Here is a 16,046-nt window from a genome sequence, read left to right as displayed (position 1 = left end):
ATCATCCTTTAACACATTAGAAATGTTAGATTTAGAGAATGGGTAAGGAAGTAAAGTACTTTGTAGAATTTTAGTGTAATAATTTTAGTTTAAAACATTATTTAGAATTTTCAGAATTAAAAAATAGCACTGCCATTTACCCTTGTGAAATTTGTTTTTTAAAAAAGTATCAAATGTTTAATCAAAGAATCAATGGTTATTAGTTTTTAATCTCTTTGAGTCTACAATCTGAATGTAATGAAAGTCTCTTAATTTTATGAGTGATATATATATATATATATATATTTTTAAAGAGACTGGAGCTCACTGTGTTGCCCAGGCTGGAATGCAGTGGCAGAATCATAGCTCACTGTAACTTTGAACACCTGGGCTTGAGTGATTCTCTTCTCTCAGTCTCCTGAGTAGCTGGGACTACAGGTGTGTGCCACCACACCTGGCTAATTTTTAAAAATTTTCTGTAGAGCTGAGGCCTTGCTACATCACGCTGGTCTTGAACTCCTGGCCTCAAGCGATCCTCCTGCTTCAGTGCCCCCGAGTGCTGGAATTACAGGCGTGAGCCACCAATGCCTGGTCTGAGACTGATTTATAAGAGCAATTTATGATAGCAAAAATTAGATAAAAATATCTGAAAGCAAGAGAATGAAATATTTCAAATGAATTTGTTTTTTGTATTGATTAAATGCAAAGTACTTCACAGAAAGCCCCTCAATGGTGTTGCCTCTAAAATATTTAAAATATTATTTTTGTAGAGTCAGCGAGCCTCAGTGAACATGGTGGTTGGTGACTTGAGTTTGATGTCACCTGAACTGAAAATGGGAAAGCCTGCTTCTCCAAGTTCAGACTTATATGCTTATGGCTGCCTTTTATTATGGGTATGTTATTTTTTATTGAAATGGATCAATCATTTATATATATATTTCAGTATATAAAGTGATGATTTTACAGTGATTCTCCTTAAAGAGCAGTGGCAGAATTTTAGTAGAAAAATTTTTTTTAACCATAATTGTTGTTATACTTCGTATCACCTATTGGTTACTTTCTACACATTGGCTTGGTATACATTTTAGATATCATGTTATTGTCTTGGTTTTGTTAAAGTCAAGGTCAACACCGAAGGTGATTTTTATCCTATTATGTTAATGTGGAAGCAGTTCATGCATGTGTAAAGTAGATAGCCTTGCGTAAATGTTCCTACCTCCAATGTAAACCTAATAGCTGTTTCTTACCCATAGTTTAAGAATTATAAGGGATTAAGTATTGACAAGGGAAGGATGTCTGTTGTCATTTCTTTTTTTTTTTTTTTTTTTTTTTGAGACAGAGTCTCACTCTGTTGCCCAGGCTAGAGTGAGTGCCGTGGCGTTAGCCTAGCTCACAGCAACCTCAAACTCCTGAGCTCAAGCAATCCTCCTGTCTCAGCCTCCCGAGTAGTTGGGAGTACAGGCATGCACCACCATGCCCGGCTAATTTTTTTTCTATATATATTTTTAGCTGTCCATATAATTTCTTTCTATTTTTAGTAGAGATGGGGTCTCGCTCTTGCTCAGGCTGGTCTCGAACTCCTGAGCTCAAACGATCCGCCCACCTTGGCCTCCCAGAGTGCTAGGATTACAGGCGTGAGCCACCGCGCCCGGCCTATTGTCATTTCTAATCAATAATGTGCTGGAGATACTAGGCAGGGATCAATAAACATTTTCTATAAAGGACCAGATGGGAAGTATTTTAGGCTTTGTGGGCTGTATGGTCTCTGTTGCAAGTACTCAATTCTGTTGCTGTAGCTCAAAAGCAGCCATAGACAGTACGTGAACAAATGAGTGTAGCTTTGTTTCAATAATATTTTATTTATAAACATTGGAAATTTGAATTTCATGTAATTTTCATGTGCCATGAAATAGTATTCCTTTGATTTTCTTTTCTTTTTTTTTAATTTTGGAGTTTTTATTTTCAAAATAATTTAGTTATTTTTATAGACCTACTTCTAACAATTAATTAATTAATTAATTTTTTTTTATTCAGCTCATTATGGGGCTACAAAAGTTCAGGTTATATATATTGCCCATGCCTCCCCATCCCCACAAGTCTGAGCTTCAAGCGTATCCATTCCCTAGACAGTGCACATCGCGCTCATCATGTAGGTATGCACCCATCCCCTCCCACCACCCCCATCCCCTCAGTCAGAACTTCAAGCGTGTCCATTCCCCAGGCAGTGCGCATCGCATTCATCAAGTAGGTGTACACCCATCCCTTCTCCCCAGCCCCTACCTCTGTCCGATACCCAATTGGTGATATTCCCAATGTGCACTCAGGGAAACCAGTTTGCTGGTGAGTACAACCCTATCAAAAAGTGGGCAAAGGACATGAATAGAAATTTTTCAAAAGAAGACATAAAAATGGCTAACAAACATATGAAAAAATGCTCAACATCTCTAATCATCGGGGAAATGCAAATCAAAACCACAGTGAGATATCACTTAACTCCAGTGAGAATGGCCTTTATCAAAAAGTCCCAAAACAATAAATGTTGGCATGGATGCGGAGAGACAGGAACACTCATACACTGCTGGTGGGACTGTAAACTAGTGCAACCACTGTGGAAAGCAATGTGGAGATACCTTAAACAGATTCAAGTAGACCTACCATTCGATCCAGCAATCCCATTATTGGGCATCTACCCAGAAGAACAAAAGTCTTTCTACAAAAAAGACACCTGCACCCGAATGTTTATAGCAGCACAATTCACAATTGCAAAGATGTGGAAACCACCCAAATGCCCATCAATTCATGAATGGATTAGCAAAATGTGATATGTGTATACCATGGAATATTACTCAGCTATTAGAAATAATGGCGATATGGCATCTCTTTGGTTCTCCTGGAGAGAGTTGGAACCCATTCTATTAAGTGAAGTATCCCAAGAATGGAAAAACAAGCACCACATGTACTCACCAGCAAACTGGTTTCCCTGAGTGCACATTTGATTTTCTTTTAAACATTTAAAAATTTGAAATCCATTCTTGATTTATGGGCTGTATAAAGAGAAGTAGTGGGATTGATCTGGTGCAGAGGCCATAGTTTGTTGATCCCTGTTCACCCGGTATAATAAAGTCACCAAAAGAAATAAAAGTCATACAGTTTGAAAGTGAAGAAATAAAGCTGCCAAAGAAAATGTCCAGATGGCAAATAAACATGTGAAAAGATGCTCTGAACACTATTAGTCATCGGGGAGCTGCAAATTAAAACCAAAGTGAGATACCACTACATACCCACCGTAATGTCTAAAATTAAAAAGACCATACTAAGTTTTGCTAAGATGTGTGATAAGTAGAACTCATATGTATTACTGAGGGAAATATAAATGGAGCAACTACTTTGGAACACAATTTGGCAGTTTGTTAAAAGGTTGAACATATACCCACCCTGTGATTCAGACATTCCACTCCTAGATATTTAGCCAAGAGAAATGAAAGCATATGTCCACACAAAGACTTGTATATAAATATTTTAAGATACTTTATGTGTAATTGATGAAAACTGGAAACAACTCAAAGTCTATCAGTATATGAATGGATAAACAATCTGTTATATATCTATGCATTGGAATACTACTCAGCAATAAAAAGGATCGAACTGTTATATACTCAGTAAGATGGATGAATCTTAAAATAGTTATGCCAAGAGAAAGAAGCCAGAGGAAAGAAAGAGTACATATTTTATGGTTCTATTTATATAAAATTCTAGAAATGCAAATCTATAGGGACAGAAAGGAGATCATTGATACCCTGGGCTTTGAGAGTAATGAAGGGAGGAATAGATTACAAAGGGGCATGATGAAACTTTTTGGCAGTCACCATGTTCACTAGCTTGATTGTGATGATGCTTTTGAAGATGAATAAAAATATCAAAACTCATCAGATTATACACTATAAATGTATATAGTTTATTGTGCATCGGTTGTACGTCAGTAAAGCTGTTACCAAAAGGTGTTTATACCTACCTAGGTGCAATTGATGAGAATTCTCCTTCTCACCCCCAAAAAAGAATTATTGATAGATTTTAGCCCTATGCTGGCTTGTGTATTTAAAGTTGTCTGATTTCATAGAACCACCTTGCTCATTGAAATGATTAAACTAGCATCATTTTCATCATTTTTTTTTTTTTTTTTTTTTTTTTTTGAGACAGAGTCTCACTCTGTTGCCCAGGCTAGAGTGAGTGCCGTGGCGTCAGCCTAGCTCACAGCAACCTCAAACTCGTGGGCTCAAGCGATCCTCCTGTCTCAGCCTCCCGAGTAGCTGGGACTACAGGCATGCACCACCATGCCCGGCTAATTTTTTCTATATATATTTTAGCTGTCCATATAATTTCTTTCTATTTTTAGTAGAGATGGGGTCTCGCTCTTGCTCAGGCTGGTCTCGAACTCCTGAGCTCAAACGATCCGCCCACCTCGGCCTCCCAGAGTGCTAGGATTACAGGCGTGAGCCACCGCGCCCGGCGCATTTTCATCATTGATTCCATAATAATTTATTCTTTTATCAGAAAGGTGAAAGGAAATGTCTCAAATATTTTTATGTTTCTGAAAGCTTTCATAAGATAGCATATAGATGTGGTAATAGCAGTCTTTATTCTTCCTATTTCCTTTCAAATGATAGTATGAGTAAATTTATTGTGTTGAATTTCTACTCTTTGGTAATGTTGATGAAAGTCTTTCAAAAACTTTATTGTAATTATAACATGAAGTATAATTGACTATTTTTTGGCACATATTCCGTGAATTTTAACATATGTATAAATTAGTGTAATCACCACCACCCCAATCAGGATTCAGAATGGTCCCATAACCCCCAAAATTCATGTGTGCTGTCCCTTTGTAGTTATATCCTCCCACACCCCTTAACCTTGTCAACCACTGAGCTTTTTATCACTATATTTATTTATAATTTTTTTTTATTTCAGCATATTATGGGGGTACAAAAGTTTAGGTTATGTCTATTGCCCTTGCCCCCATTCCCCCCCCCCGAATCAGAGTTTCAAGCATGTCCATCCCCCAGACAGTGCTCATCACACTCATTATGTATGTATACACCTATCTCCTCCCCCCCCCCCACATCTGCCTGACACTCGATTAATGTTATTCCTAAATGTGCTCTTAGGTGATGATCAGTGAATCCAATTTGATGGTGAGTACATGTGGTGCTTATTTTTCCATTCTTGGTATACTTCACTTAGTAGAATGGCTTTTAGCTCTATCCAGGAAAATACAAGAGGTGTTATATCACCATTATTTCTTATAGCTGAGTAGTACTCCATGGTACATATATACCACATTTTATTAATCCACTAATGTATTGATGGGCTCTTGGATTGTTTCCACATCTTTGCAATTGTGAATTGTGCCGCTATAAACATTCGAGTGCAGATGTCTTTATTATAGAATGTCTTTTGTTCTTTTGGGTAGATGCCCAATAATGGGATTGCTGGATCAAATGGTACTTCTACTTGTATCTGTTTAAGGTATCTCCATATTGTTTTCCACAGAGGTTGCAATAGTTTGCAGTCCCACCAGCAGTGTATGAGTGTTCCTGTCTCTCCGCATCCATGCCAACATTTATTGTTTTGGGACTTTTTGATAAAGGCCATTCTCACTGGAGTTAAGTGATACCTCATTGTGGTTTTGATTTGCATTTCCCTGATGATTAGAGATGTTGAGCATTTTTTCATATGTTTATTGGCCATTCTTCTGTCTTCTTTTGAAAAATTTCTATTCATTTCCTTTGCCCACTTTTTGATAGGGTTGTTTGATTTTTTCTTGCTGATTTTCCTGAGTTCTAAATAAATTCTAGTTATCAGTCCTTTATTGGATGTGTAGCATGTGAAAATTTTTTCCCATTCTGTAGGTTGTCTGTTTGCTCTCATGACAGTTTCTTTGGCTGTGCAGGAACTTTTTAATTTAATCAGATCCCATTTATTTATTTTTGTTGTTGCTGTGATTGCCTTTGGGGTCTTCTTCATAAATTCTTTCCCTAGGCCAATGTCTTTAAGAGTTTTCCCCACATTTTCTTCTAGAATTCTAAGAGTTTTACACCTTAGGTTTAAGTCTGTTATCCACCGTGATTTGATTTTTCTGAGAGGTGAAAGGTGTAGGTCCTGTTTCAGTCTTTTACATGTGGCTATCCAGTTTCCCCAGCACCATTTATTGGATAAGGATTCTTTTCCCCAGTGTATATTTTTGTCTGCTTTGTCAAAGATTAGATGGCTATATGAGGATGATTTTATATCTGGATTCTCAGTTCTGTTCCACTGGTCTGTGTCCCTACCAAGCTGATTTAATAACCACAGCCTTGTAGTATGGTTTGAAGTCTGGTAAATTAATACCTCCCATTTTTTTCTTATTGCCTAAAATTGCTTTTGCTAAACAGGGGCTTCTCTGGTTCCATACAAAGCTTAAAATTATTTTTCCTATATCTGTGAAAAATGATGTTGGTAATTTAATAGGGATTGCATTGAATCTGTAGATCACTTTGGGTAGTACAGACATTTTAACAATGTTGATTCTTCTGATCCATGAGCATGGTATGGTTTTTCACCTGTTTACGTGCTGTGCAGTTTCCTTCTTCAGTGTTTCATAGTTCTCCCTGTAGAGGTCTTTTACCTCCTTAGTTAAATATATTCCTAGGTACTTTATTTTCTTTGTTGCTATTGTGAAGGGTATTGAGTCTTTGATTTGGTTCTCAGTTTGACTGTTATTGGCATATATGAATGCCTCTGATTTGTGTGTATTGATTTTGTATCCTGAGACTTTGCTGAATTCATTTATCAATTCCAGGAGTCTCTTGGTTGAATCCTTGAGGTTTTCTAGGTATAATATCATATCATCAGCAAAGAGTGAGAGTTTGATCTCATCTGCCCCCACCAGGATACCCTTAATACCCCTCTCTTGTCTAATTGCTCTAGCAAGGACTTCCAACACTATGTTGAATAGAAGAGGAGATAGTGGGCAACCTTGTCTGGTTCCTGTTGTAAGTGGGAATGGTTTCAGTTTTTCCCCATTCAATATGATATTGGCCATGGGTTTGTCATAAATGGATTTGATAATTTTAAGGTATGACCCATCTCTGCCTATTTTGTTAAGAGATTTTATCATAAAGGCATGCTGGACTATGTCAAATGCTTTTTTTGCATCTATTGAGAGAATCATATGGTCTTTGTTCTTGATTTTGTTTATGAGGTGAATTGCATTAATAGATTTGCGTGTGTTGAACCAGCCTTGCATCCTTGGAATAAAGCCCACCTGGTCATGGTGAATTATTTTTTTGATGTGCTGCTGAATTCAATTTGATAAAATTTTGTTGAGGGTTTTTGTATCTATATTCAAAAGGGATATTGGTGTGTAGTATTCTTTTTTTGTTGTGTCCTTTCCTGGCTTTGGTATCAAGGTGATATTGGCTTCGTGGAGTGAGTTAGGAAGGATACCGTCTTTCTCAATGTTGTGGAATAATTTCTGTAGTATAGGTATGAGTTCTTCTTTGTGTGTTTGGTAAAACTCTCCTTCTTAATCTCTTTATTGACCCACTGGTCACTCAGGAGCATATTGTTTAATTTCCATGTGTTTGTATAATTTCCAGTGTTCTTCTTGTTATTGATTTCTGGTTTTATTTCATCATGGTCAGAGAAAATACTTGGTATGATTTCAATTTTTTTGAAGTTTTAAAGACTTGTTTTGGCTGGGCGCAAAGGCTCACGCTTGTAATCCTAGCACTCTGGGAGGCCAAGGTGGGAGGATCGCTCGAGATCAGGAGTTCGAGACCAGCCTGAGCAAGAGCGAGACTCCGTCTCTACTAAAAATAGAAAGAAATTAGCTGGACAACTTAAAAATCTATAGAAAAAATTAGCTGGGCATGGTGGCACATGCCTGTAGTCCCAGCTACTTGGGAGGCTGAGGCAGAAGGATCGCTTGAGGCCAGGAGTTTGAGGTTGCTGTGAGCTAGACTGACGCCATGGCACTCTAGCCAAGGAAACAGAGCGAGACTCTGTCTCAAAAACAAACAAAAAAACAAACAAAAAAAAAATAAAGACTTGTTTTGTGGCCTGACATATGGTCTATCCTTGAGAATTATCCATGAGTTGAGGAGAACATGTATTCTGTAGCTGTTGGATGAAGCATTCTGTAAATATCTGTTGGGTCCATTTGGTCTACAGTGCAGATTAAGTCCAATGTTTTTTTGTTGATTTTCTGTCTGGATGATCTGTCAATGCTGAAAGTGGAGTTTTGGATTTGCTAATGATTATTGTATTGGGGTCTGTTTCTTTCTTTAGCTCTGATAATATTTGCTTTATATGTCTGGGTGTTCCAGTGTTGGGTACATATGTATTTATAATTGTTATATCCTCTTGCTGAATTGACCACTTTATCATTATATAATGACCTTTTTTGTCTCTTTACAGTTTTTGTCTTGAAATTTTTTCTTTTATGTGAGTAGTATTGCTGCTCTTGCCGGTTTTTGGCTTCCATTTGTGTAGAATATCTGTTTCTGTCCCTTTTTTTAAGTCTATGTGTGTCTTCATAGGTGACGTGGGTTTCTTGCAGACAACGTATGTTGCCATTTGATTTTTTTATCCATTTATCCACTCCATTTCTTCTGATTGGAGAGTTTAGTTCATTCACATTCAATGTCACTATTGGTACATAAGGACTTACTACTGTCACGTTATTATTTGATTTTTGGTTGTTCTGTTGTCATCTCTTCCTTCCTTCCTTTCTGTCTTCCTTTTCTAAAAGTGATTTCCACTGGTCTTGTGTTTTAATTTTTTGCTTTTTTCTTTTTGTATATCTGTTGTAGGTTTTCGATTTGAGGTTACCATGGGGCTTCCAAGAAACATTTTATAACCAATTGTTTTAAACATAGGACAACTCTTCTTACAAACAACTTAACAAAGAGAAATAAAACAAAAATTCTACACTTTAACTCCATCCCTAGCCCACTTTTTAACTTTTTGTTGTTTCCATTTATATCTTTTTATACTACCTATCTCTCAAAAAATTATTATAGTTATTTTTGATAGGTTTGTCTTTTAGTCTTCCTACTTAAGATGTAAGTGGTTTATACACTGCAGTTATAGTAATACAATATTCTGTATTTGCGTACTTAGTGGTACCGATGAGTTGTATACCTTCAGATGATTTCTTATTGTTTTGTTAGCATCCTTTTCTTTCATATTAAGGAGCTCCTTTTAGAATTCCCTGCAGGACAGATCTGGTATTGATAAAATCCCTCAGCTTTTGTTTGGCTGGGAAAATCTTTATTTTTCCTTAATGTTTGAAGGATATTTTTGCAGGATCTAATATTCTAGGGTTGAGGTTTTTTTCCTTCAGCACTTTGAGTATGTCATGCTACTCTCTCCTGGCCCGAAAGGTTTCAACTGGGAAGTCTGCTGCCAGATTTATTTGACCCCTTTTGTTATGTTATTTTATTCTTACTTCCTTTAGGACCTTTTCTTTTCCTGTGACCTTTGGGAGCTTTATTATTAAATGGCTTAAGGTAGTCTTGTTTGGGTTAAAGCTGTTTAGTGTTCTATGACCTTCTTGTACTTGAATAGTGACATCTTTCTCTAGGTTTGCAAAGTTTTCTGTTATTATTTCTTTGAATAAACTTTCTACCACCACTGCTGGGTCATGTGTGCTCCAAGTTCACTGGCCCCAGCCAGTACAGCTACAGGAATTGCCCAAGTACTGTAGCCTTTGTGGCCTGACTGCCTGCCAAATTTAGTCCAGGCCCCAGGCTGCTTTTTCTCAGCCGGTGGTTGGGCTACCTCCTGTTTATGGCTAATAACTTCTAGATTTGCCCTTTTGAGGCTGTTTTCTAAATCTTGTAGGCATGCTTCATTCTTTTTTATTCTTTTTACTTTTTTATCTTCTGACTGTATTTTCAGATAGTCTGTCTTGAAGCTCACTAATTCTTTCTTCTGTTTGGTCCCTTTTGCTCTTTGGAGACTCTGATATATTTCTCAGTTTGTTAGTTGAATTCTTCAGCCCCAGAATTTCTGCTTGACATTTTTTTATTATTTCAATCTCTTTGTTAAATTTCTCTGAAAGCCTTCTGAATTCCTTCTCTGTATTATTTTAGAGTTCATTGAGCTTCTTCAGGACAGCTATTTTGCATTCGTTGTCTGGTAGGTCACCTGTCTCCATCACTCGGGATTGTTTACTGAGTGATGGTGAGGTCATGTTTTCCTGGATGTTCCTTGATGCTTATGGGTGTTCGTCAATGTCTGGGCATTAAAGAGTTAGGTATTTATTTTAATCTTCACAGTCTGGGCTTGTTTGAACTTGTCCTTGTTAAAAAGGCTTTCCAAATATTCAAAGGGAATTGAGTGTTGTGATCTAAGTCTTTGATCATTGGAGCCATGCAGCACTGCATATTATTCCATGCCCAGTAATGCTGTGACTCTTGCAGATTCCTGGTGGTACTACCTTGGTGGACTTGAGCAAGATACAAGAGAATTCCCTGGGTTACTAGGCAAAGTTTCTTACTCTCTTTCCTTACTTTCTGTGCTTTGGGCTGCTAGAGTTGGGGCAGTGACCTGGGCGCTCCCTCGTGGCCACCATTGCCAGGTCATACCTGAAGCCAGCCCAGTCTCAACCAAAGCCCATAATGACTGTTTCCTGGCTACCTCCTATGTTTATTCAAAGCCTAAGGGCTCTTTAGTCAACAGGTGGTGAATCTTGCCTGGACTGAGTCCTTCCCTTCAGCGTAGTATGTTTCCTTCTGGCCCTGGGTTCATCCAGAAGTGCCTTTTAAGAACTAAGGCTTGGACTCAAGGACTTCAGGAGTCTGCTTGGTACTTTATTTTTCTGTGTCTGAGCTGGTACCCCAGTAACAAAGCAAAGTCCTCTGAATTCCTCCCTTTCCTTTCCCCAAGTGGAAGAAGACTCTCCCTGAGCTGCACTGCCTGGAGTTGAGGGAAGGGTGACACAGGTACTGGCTTGGCTGCTGCTGCTGGTGTCTCATTGGGTCATTTCCACCCCAAGTCCACTGGCTGTGAGCCAGCACAGCTGCAGGAATTGCCCAAGGACTATAGTATTTGCGGCCCAACTGCTTTACGAATTTAGTATGAGCCCCAGGCTGCTTTTTGTCAGCCCGTGGTGAGGGGTAGCTGGAACACAGGTTTCAGGGCAGAGGATTTCCCTCTGGCTGGGTTGATCTAAACGCTCCCTCTATGGGCACTGGCAGAATTCTTCCCTGTGTTGTGTTCCCCTCTGCCAGGCCGGCCCTGGGTTTCAGTGTTTGCCCCACAAATTGTTGAATTTGGTTTTTATCACTGGAGATTTTTGTTTGGCCATCTTGCTCTGCCTAGGGCGCTATTGTTATTTTAAAATAGTGTACTCCTTCTACTTATTAAAAAAAGTTAACTGTAAAACAGCCTCAGGTAGGTTCTTCAGGAGGTATTACAGAAGAAGGCATCATTATCATAGAAGATGACAACTCTGTGTGTTATTGCTGTTGAAGACCTTTCAATGGGACAAGATTTGGAGGTGGAAGACAGCGGTATTGATAGTCCTTGCTCGCTGTAGGCTAATGTGTATGTTTGCATCTTAGTTTCTAACAGAAAAGTTTTACAAAGTAAAAAAAATATATAAAAGTTTAAAAATAGAGAAAAATTTATAGAATAAGGATATAAGGAAAGAAAATATTTTTGTTTAGCTGTACAGTGTGCTTGTGTTTTAAGGTAAGTATTACTAGAAAAGTGTCAGAAAGTTAAAAAGTTTATAAAGTAAAAAATTACACTAGGCTAAAGTTAATTTATTAAAGAAAAATATTTTTTATAAATTTAGTGCAGCCTAAGTATACAGTGTTTATAAAGTCTGCAGGGTAGTGTACAGTAATTGCCTAGGCCTTCACATTCATGTACCACTCACTCAGTCACTGACTCACCCAGAACAATCTCTAGTCCTGTAAGCTCTATTTGTGATAAGTTCCCTATTCAGGTGTACCATTTTTTATGTTTTATACTGTATTTTTATTGTACCTTTTCTATGTTTAGATACACAGATACTTATGTGTTCCAGTTGCTTATGGTATTCACCGTAACATGCTGTGCAGGTTTTTAGCCTAGAAGCAACAGGTTAAGGTTATATCATATACCCTAGGAGTGTAGTAGTCTTTACCATCTGTTTGTGTAAGTACAATCTTATGTTCGCACAAGGATGAAAATGCTTAATGTTGCATTTCTCAGAATGTATTCCCATCCATAAGCAATGCATGACTGTAGTTCCGTCAGTTGCTGAGAGAGGGGTTTTGAAGTCCCCAACTATAATTTAGATTTATCTGTTTCTGCTTTCAGTTCAACCTTGTATTTTAAGGCCTTGTTTTGTAATGTGTAAATGTGTACATATTTAGGATTATATACCTTCTTGGTAGATTTATCCTTTTATCATTATATAATGTCCCTTTCTGTACTAATTTTCTTTGCTCTAAAGTGTACTTTATCTTACATTACTACGGCCATTCCTATATTTTTAAAATTAATGTTTGCATCGTATGTCTTTTACCATCTTTTTATTCTGAAGGTACCAATGTTGAATTTGGAGTAAGTTTCATGTAAATAAGATATGGTTACATCATGTTTTTCATTTACTTGGCTAGTCTCTGCCTTTTAATTGGGGGGTATTTCGACCATTTACATTTAGGGTCATTGATATATTAGGACTTATGTCTACCAGTCTATTAGTGGTTTGGTTTCCTCTGTTATTCATTTGTTTCTCTTTTCTTGGCTTCCTGTGGATTACTTGAAAATTTCTTTAGAGTCCATCTTGATATATTTATGTTTTTATTTTTTAGTTTGAATTCATTTTATTTTTAGACAACCTACATGACATGTGTTTTAAAAAAACAAAACAAAACAACACCTTTATTCCAAATAAATCATGGTCAGAATAAATGAAGAGCTCGAGAAGATGTCACTTCCATTTGTCTTAAGTCCTGGTATGTGTGGATGACAGGCTGCAGCCAGTTGTGATGACAGATGACAGATCCAAAATAATTCCCAAATTTGTTAATATTTTTCCATGTCTAAACTATCCTTAAAGAAAATATCATTTGGGGTCACACTGTGTCTTCACGGTAGTTCAGCAGAGCAGCTGTGCTATCTTGATTCAAGTTTTTATCAGTAAAGGACTGGTAGTTTTTTACAATAGCAAGAATGTGCTTGAGTTTTTCTGCAGCTCCTGTTATAAAATGTTTTACTCTTTCTAGTCTTTGTTCTTCAATTTGCTTTTGATTGATTTGATGTAATCTTTGATGTACTTCTTGTAGGCTTCTTTTGTGAAACTGGTTTCCTGCAAGTGGTAGTTCATGGTATCAATACCAGTGATGACTGCGCTTTCAGTACCTTCACCCTCAGGGCCTTTAGTAGAAGTATTTCCACCAGTGAGCAAGTCATCTGTGTTATCTTCTGTCCTACTGACAATCTTCCCTTCCACCTTCAGGCACAGCCTGTTTGCAATCATCCAGATCTTGAAAACGTCAGAGATAATCATGACGGTGGCTGGAGGGAGATGACAACAGCACTTAGAGCAAAAACCGGGATATGGGAGCAAGTGTGGTGCAACCAGAGTGGCACTTGCAGGGAGTAGGAAGCAAGCGGAAAAGTTTGTGGTGTTTTTTGAGTGTATCACCTTCCAGAGTTTTCTTAGTGATTGGTCTGCATATTACAGTATCAGCATTTTACCACTTTGAGTGAAGTGTAGAAACCTCACTCCCTATTTTGGTGCCTTTACTCTCCCCACTTCTAAATATCATGGTCTTGAGTATCAGATGGTGTTCTAATTTGGTTTGAATCATTGTAAGTGATTAGAAAACTCACGATGAGGAGGACAGTTTTCAGTATTTCCCCATGTTTCTATTCTTTCCATTTTTATTTCTTCCTTCCTAATGTTTCAGGACTTTTTTTATCATGTCTTTTTTGTTTGAAGTACTTCCTTTAGCCATTCTTTAAGACCATATCATTTCTAGTGACATATTCTTTTAGTTTTTCTTTATCTGATAACATCTTTATTTCACCTTCATTCCTGATGGATAGTTTCATTGGATATAGAATTTGTGGTTGAAAATTATTTTCTTTTATCAGCTGTTAGTTCTACTAAGTTTTAACACATTTGCTTAAAAGGAAATACTAAAGTGTTTATAGTGTGTATATCCACTCTGACTGATACTTTACAAACCCCAGAAACCATTTGGTTGCTCATGAACAAATAATTATTATGAAAGTGTTTTTACCCTGCAAAAGTTAATGTGCTTTCTTTAAGTGAGTTCTTCTCTACTTAGGATCTGAAGTTCCTGATTTGATTCTTTTATAGAATCAATATTTTGATACATTGGGAATTTATGTACTCTTATTTTCTTTTGCAGCTTTCTGTTCAAAATCAGGAGTTTGAGACAAATGAAGATGGAATCCCAAAAGTGGATCAATTTCATTTGGTATGTGACCTTTTTGTCATACAGTGGTTTGAAACATACACAGTAATGTGACCTTAAGTATTTGACTGAAAATTTCCTCTAGTTTTTGTAAGAATCCAAAATAACATTGGCAATAAAGAGTTATTGAAAAAAAATTCAAGTGCCCTACCTACACCGCTGCCAGATAACTAATTTAATACTGCTGGATTGTATGTTGGTTGCACAGATATATAAATTATTAAGGAAAAATATTATTTACTATACATTCCAAGATCATATTATCTTAAAATTAATGTCTTATTATAAATTTTTTAAATAACTACTTAACTGTATCATTTGTCATTTAAGTATATTGTTGAGATTGTTTTGTCATTCATGTATGTTTTTATATTTTGAGTAGGTATTCTGTACCAGGAATTGTACCAGTTGCTGGGGTTACAAAGATTGTAGCAATAGCCAATAAGTAGAGTATTAAGAAAGTAATTTGGGGAAAGCTGATTTGGGTTCTTTAGAGAAAGGGGGAATCCAGTATGACTAGATATTAAGAGGTTAAATATGATAGTGAATGAGTCTAGAAAAGTATAATGATCAGGCTCTAAAAGTTCTCATGTATTTTGATAATTTGTACTACAATGAATGAAAACATAATATTGTTTAACTCTGCATTGTCTCCCAATTTATTGGACCACAGAAATATTTTATCTTATAATAACTACTAATATCCCATGAATTAATTTTTAGAAAGCACATTTTAGAAATGATGTTAAGGAGATTTGCCACACTTCTTGGGTAGTAGTAAAAAACATTTCAGACAACTTTTGGGAGACTATAGACCTGTATTATACTTCCTGGCTATTTTGGTAATGGTTTTACACTTTTGAAAAACCTGTGATAAAAATTTCTTACTATTAGATATAAACAAAACAAAACGGTAATGCTACATCAGAGGTTATAGCTTCACCAAAAGTGAACACATGGAAGCCCTACTCTTTCAGGTTTGATAAAAAGATTATCTTGTACCAAGTTATCCTGAAATTTGGCTTAAACTTAAAACACATTTAAGTTATGGTTTTGTACATTTTGTGGGTCAGGAATCTAGGGGCAGCTTATTTGGGTCTTCTGCTTCAAGGTTTTTAACAGATTGCAATCACAGTGTTAGAGTTGGCTGATTGTATCCTTATGATATTATTTTATGTATTTCTTTTTTCCTCAATTAAAAAAACTGGTAGATATAGAGGCTTGATTAAATTCAGATTTAATTTTTTTTTTACAATGAGTATGTTTTATAGGTGGTACTTTGCAAGTCTCATTGTATCATGTGAGGGGTGTCATTTGGTGTCTGGTTGTTACTATAAGATTGGTGCATTCAGGTAGAAAATTTCATTCATTCAGGGGTATAGTTTTTCTATTCTGTTCCATTGGTTTGTTTATTCATACCCCAGCACTGCACTAATTTAATTAAAACAGACTTCATAATATCCTTTAATACTTGATACAGCTAGTTCCTTCCTCTTGGCTATTTTTTGTCAGAGCTTTCATGGCTGTTGTTATCATTTTTCTTTTTTTTTTTTTTTTTTTTTTGAGACAGAGTCTCACTCT

At 36.7% G+C, this 16,046-nt stretch overlaps 1 protein-coding gene and 1 pseudogene across 2 annotated transcripts in view; one reads left to right on the top strand and one right to left on the bottom strand.

Moving 5' to 3' along the window:
- STK31 (serine/threonine kinase 31) overlaps positions 1-16,046 on the top strand; it is a 101,148-nt gene that overhangs the window by 75,041 nt on the left and 10,061 nt on the right. The window contains exons 22-23 of one of the 2 annotated variants that reach the window (XM_069461925.1): positions 750-872; positions 14,400-14,468. In XM_069461925.1, coding sequence (XP_069318026.1) covers positions 750-872; positions 14,400-14,468 — 192 coding nt within the window. The remainder of the gene's footprint in view (positions 1-749; positions 873-14,399; positions 14,469-16,046) is intronic. The other variant, XM_069461926.1, reaches the window with a different exon arrangement.
- On the bottom strand, positions 13,045-13,528 carry LOC138377473 (translationally-controlled tumor protein-like; annotated as a pseudogene).

This window comes from Eulemur rufifrons, chromosome 29, assembly GCF_041146395.1.
Source record: "Eulemur rufifrons isolate Redbay chromosome 29, OSU_ERuf_1, whole genome shotgun sequence".
Lineage (NCBI taxonomy): Eukaryota > Metazoa > Chordata > Mammalia > Primates > Lemuridae > Eulemur > Eulemur rufifrons.
Note: the sequence above shows the minus strand (reverse complement) of the source record. Positions and strands in the feature narration are given on the sequence as shown.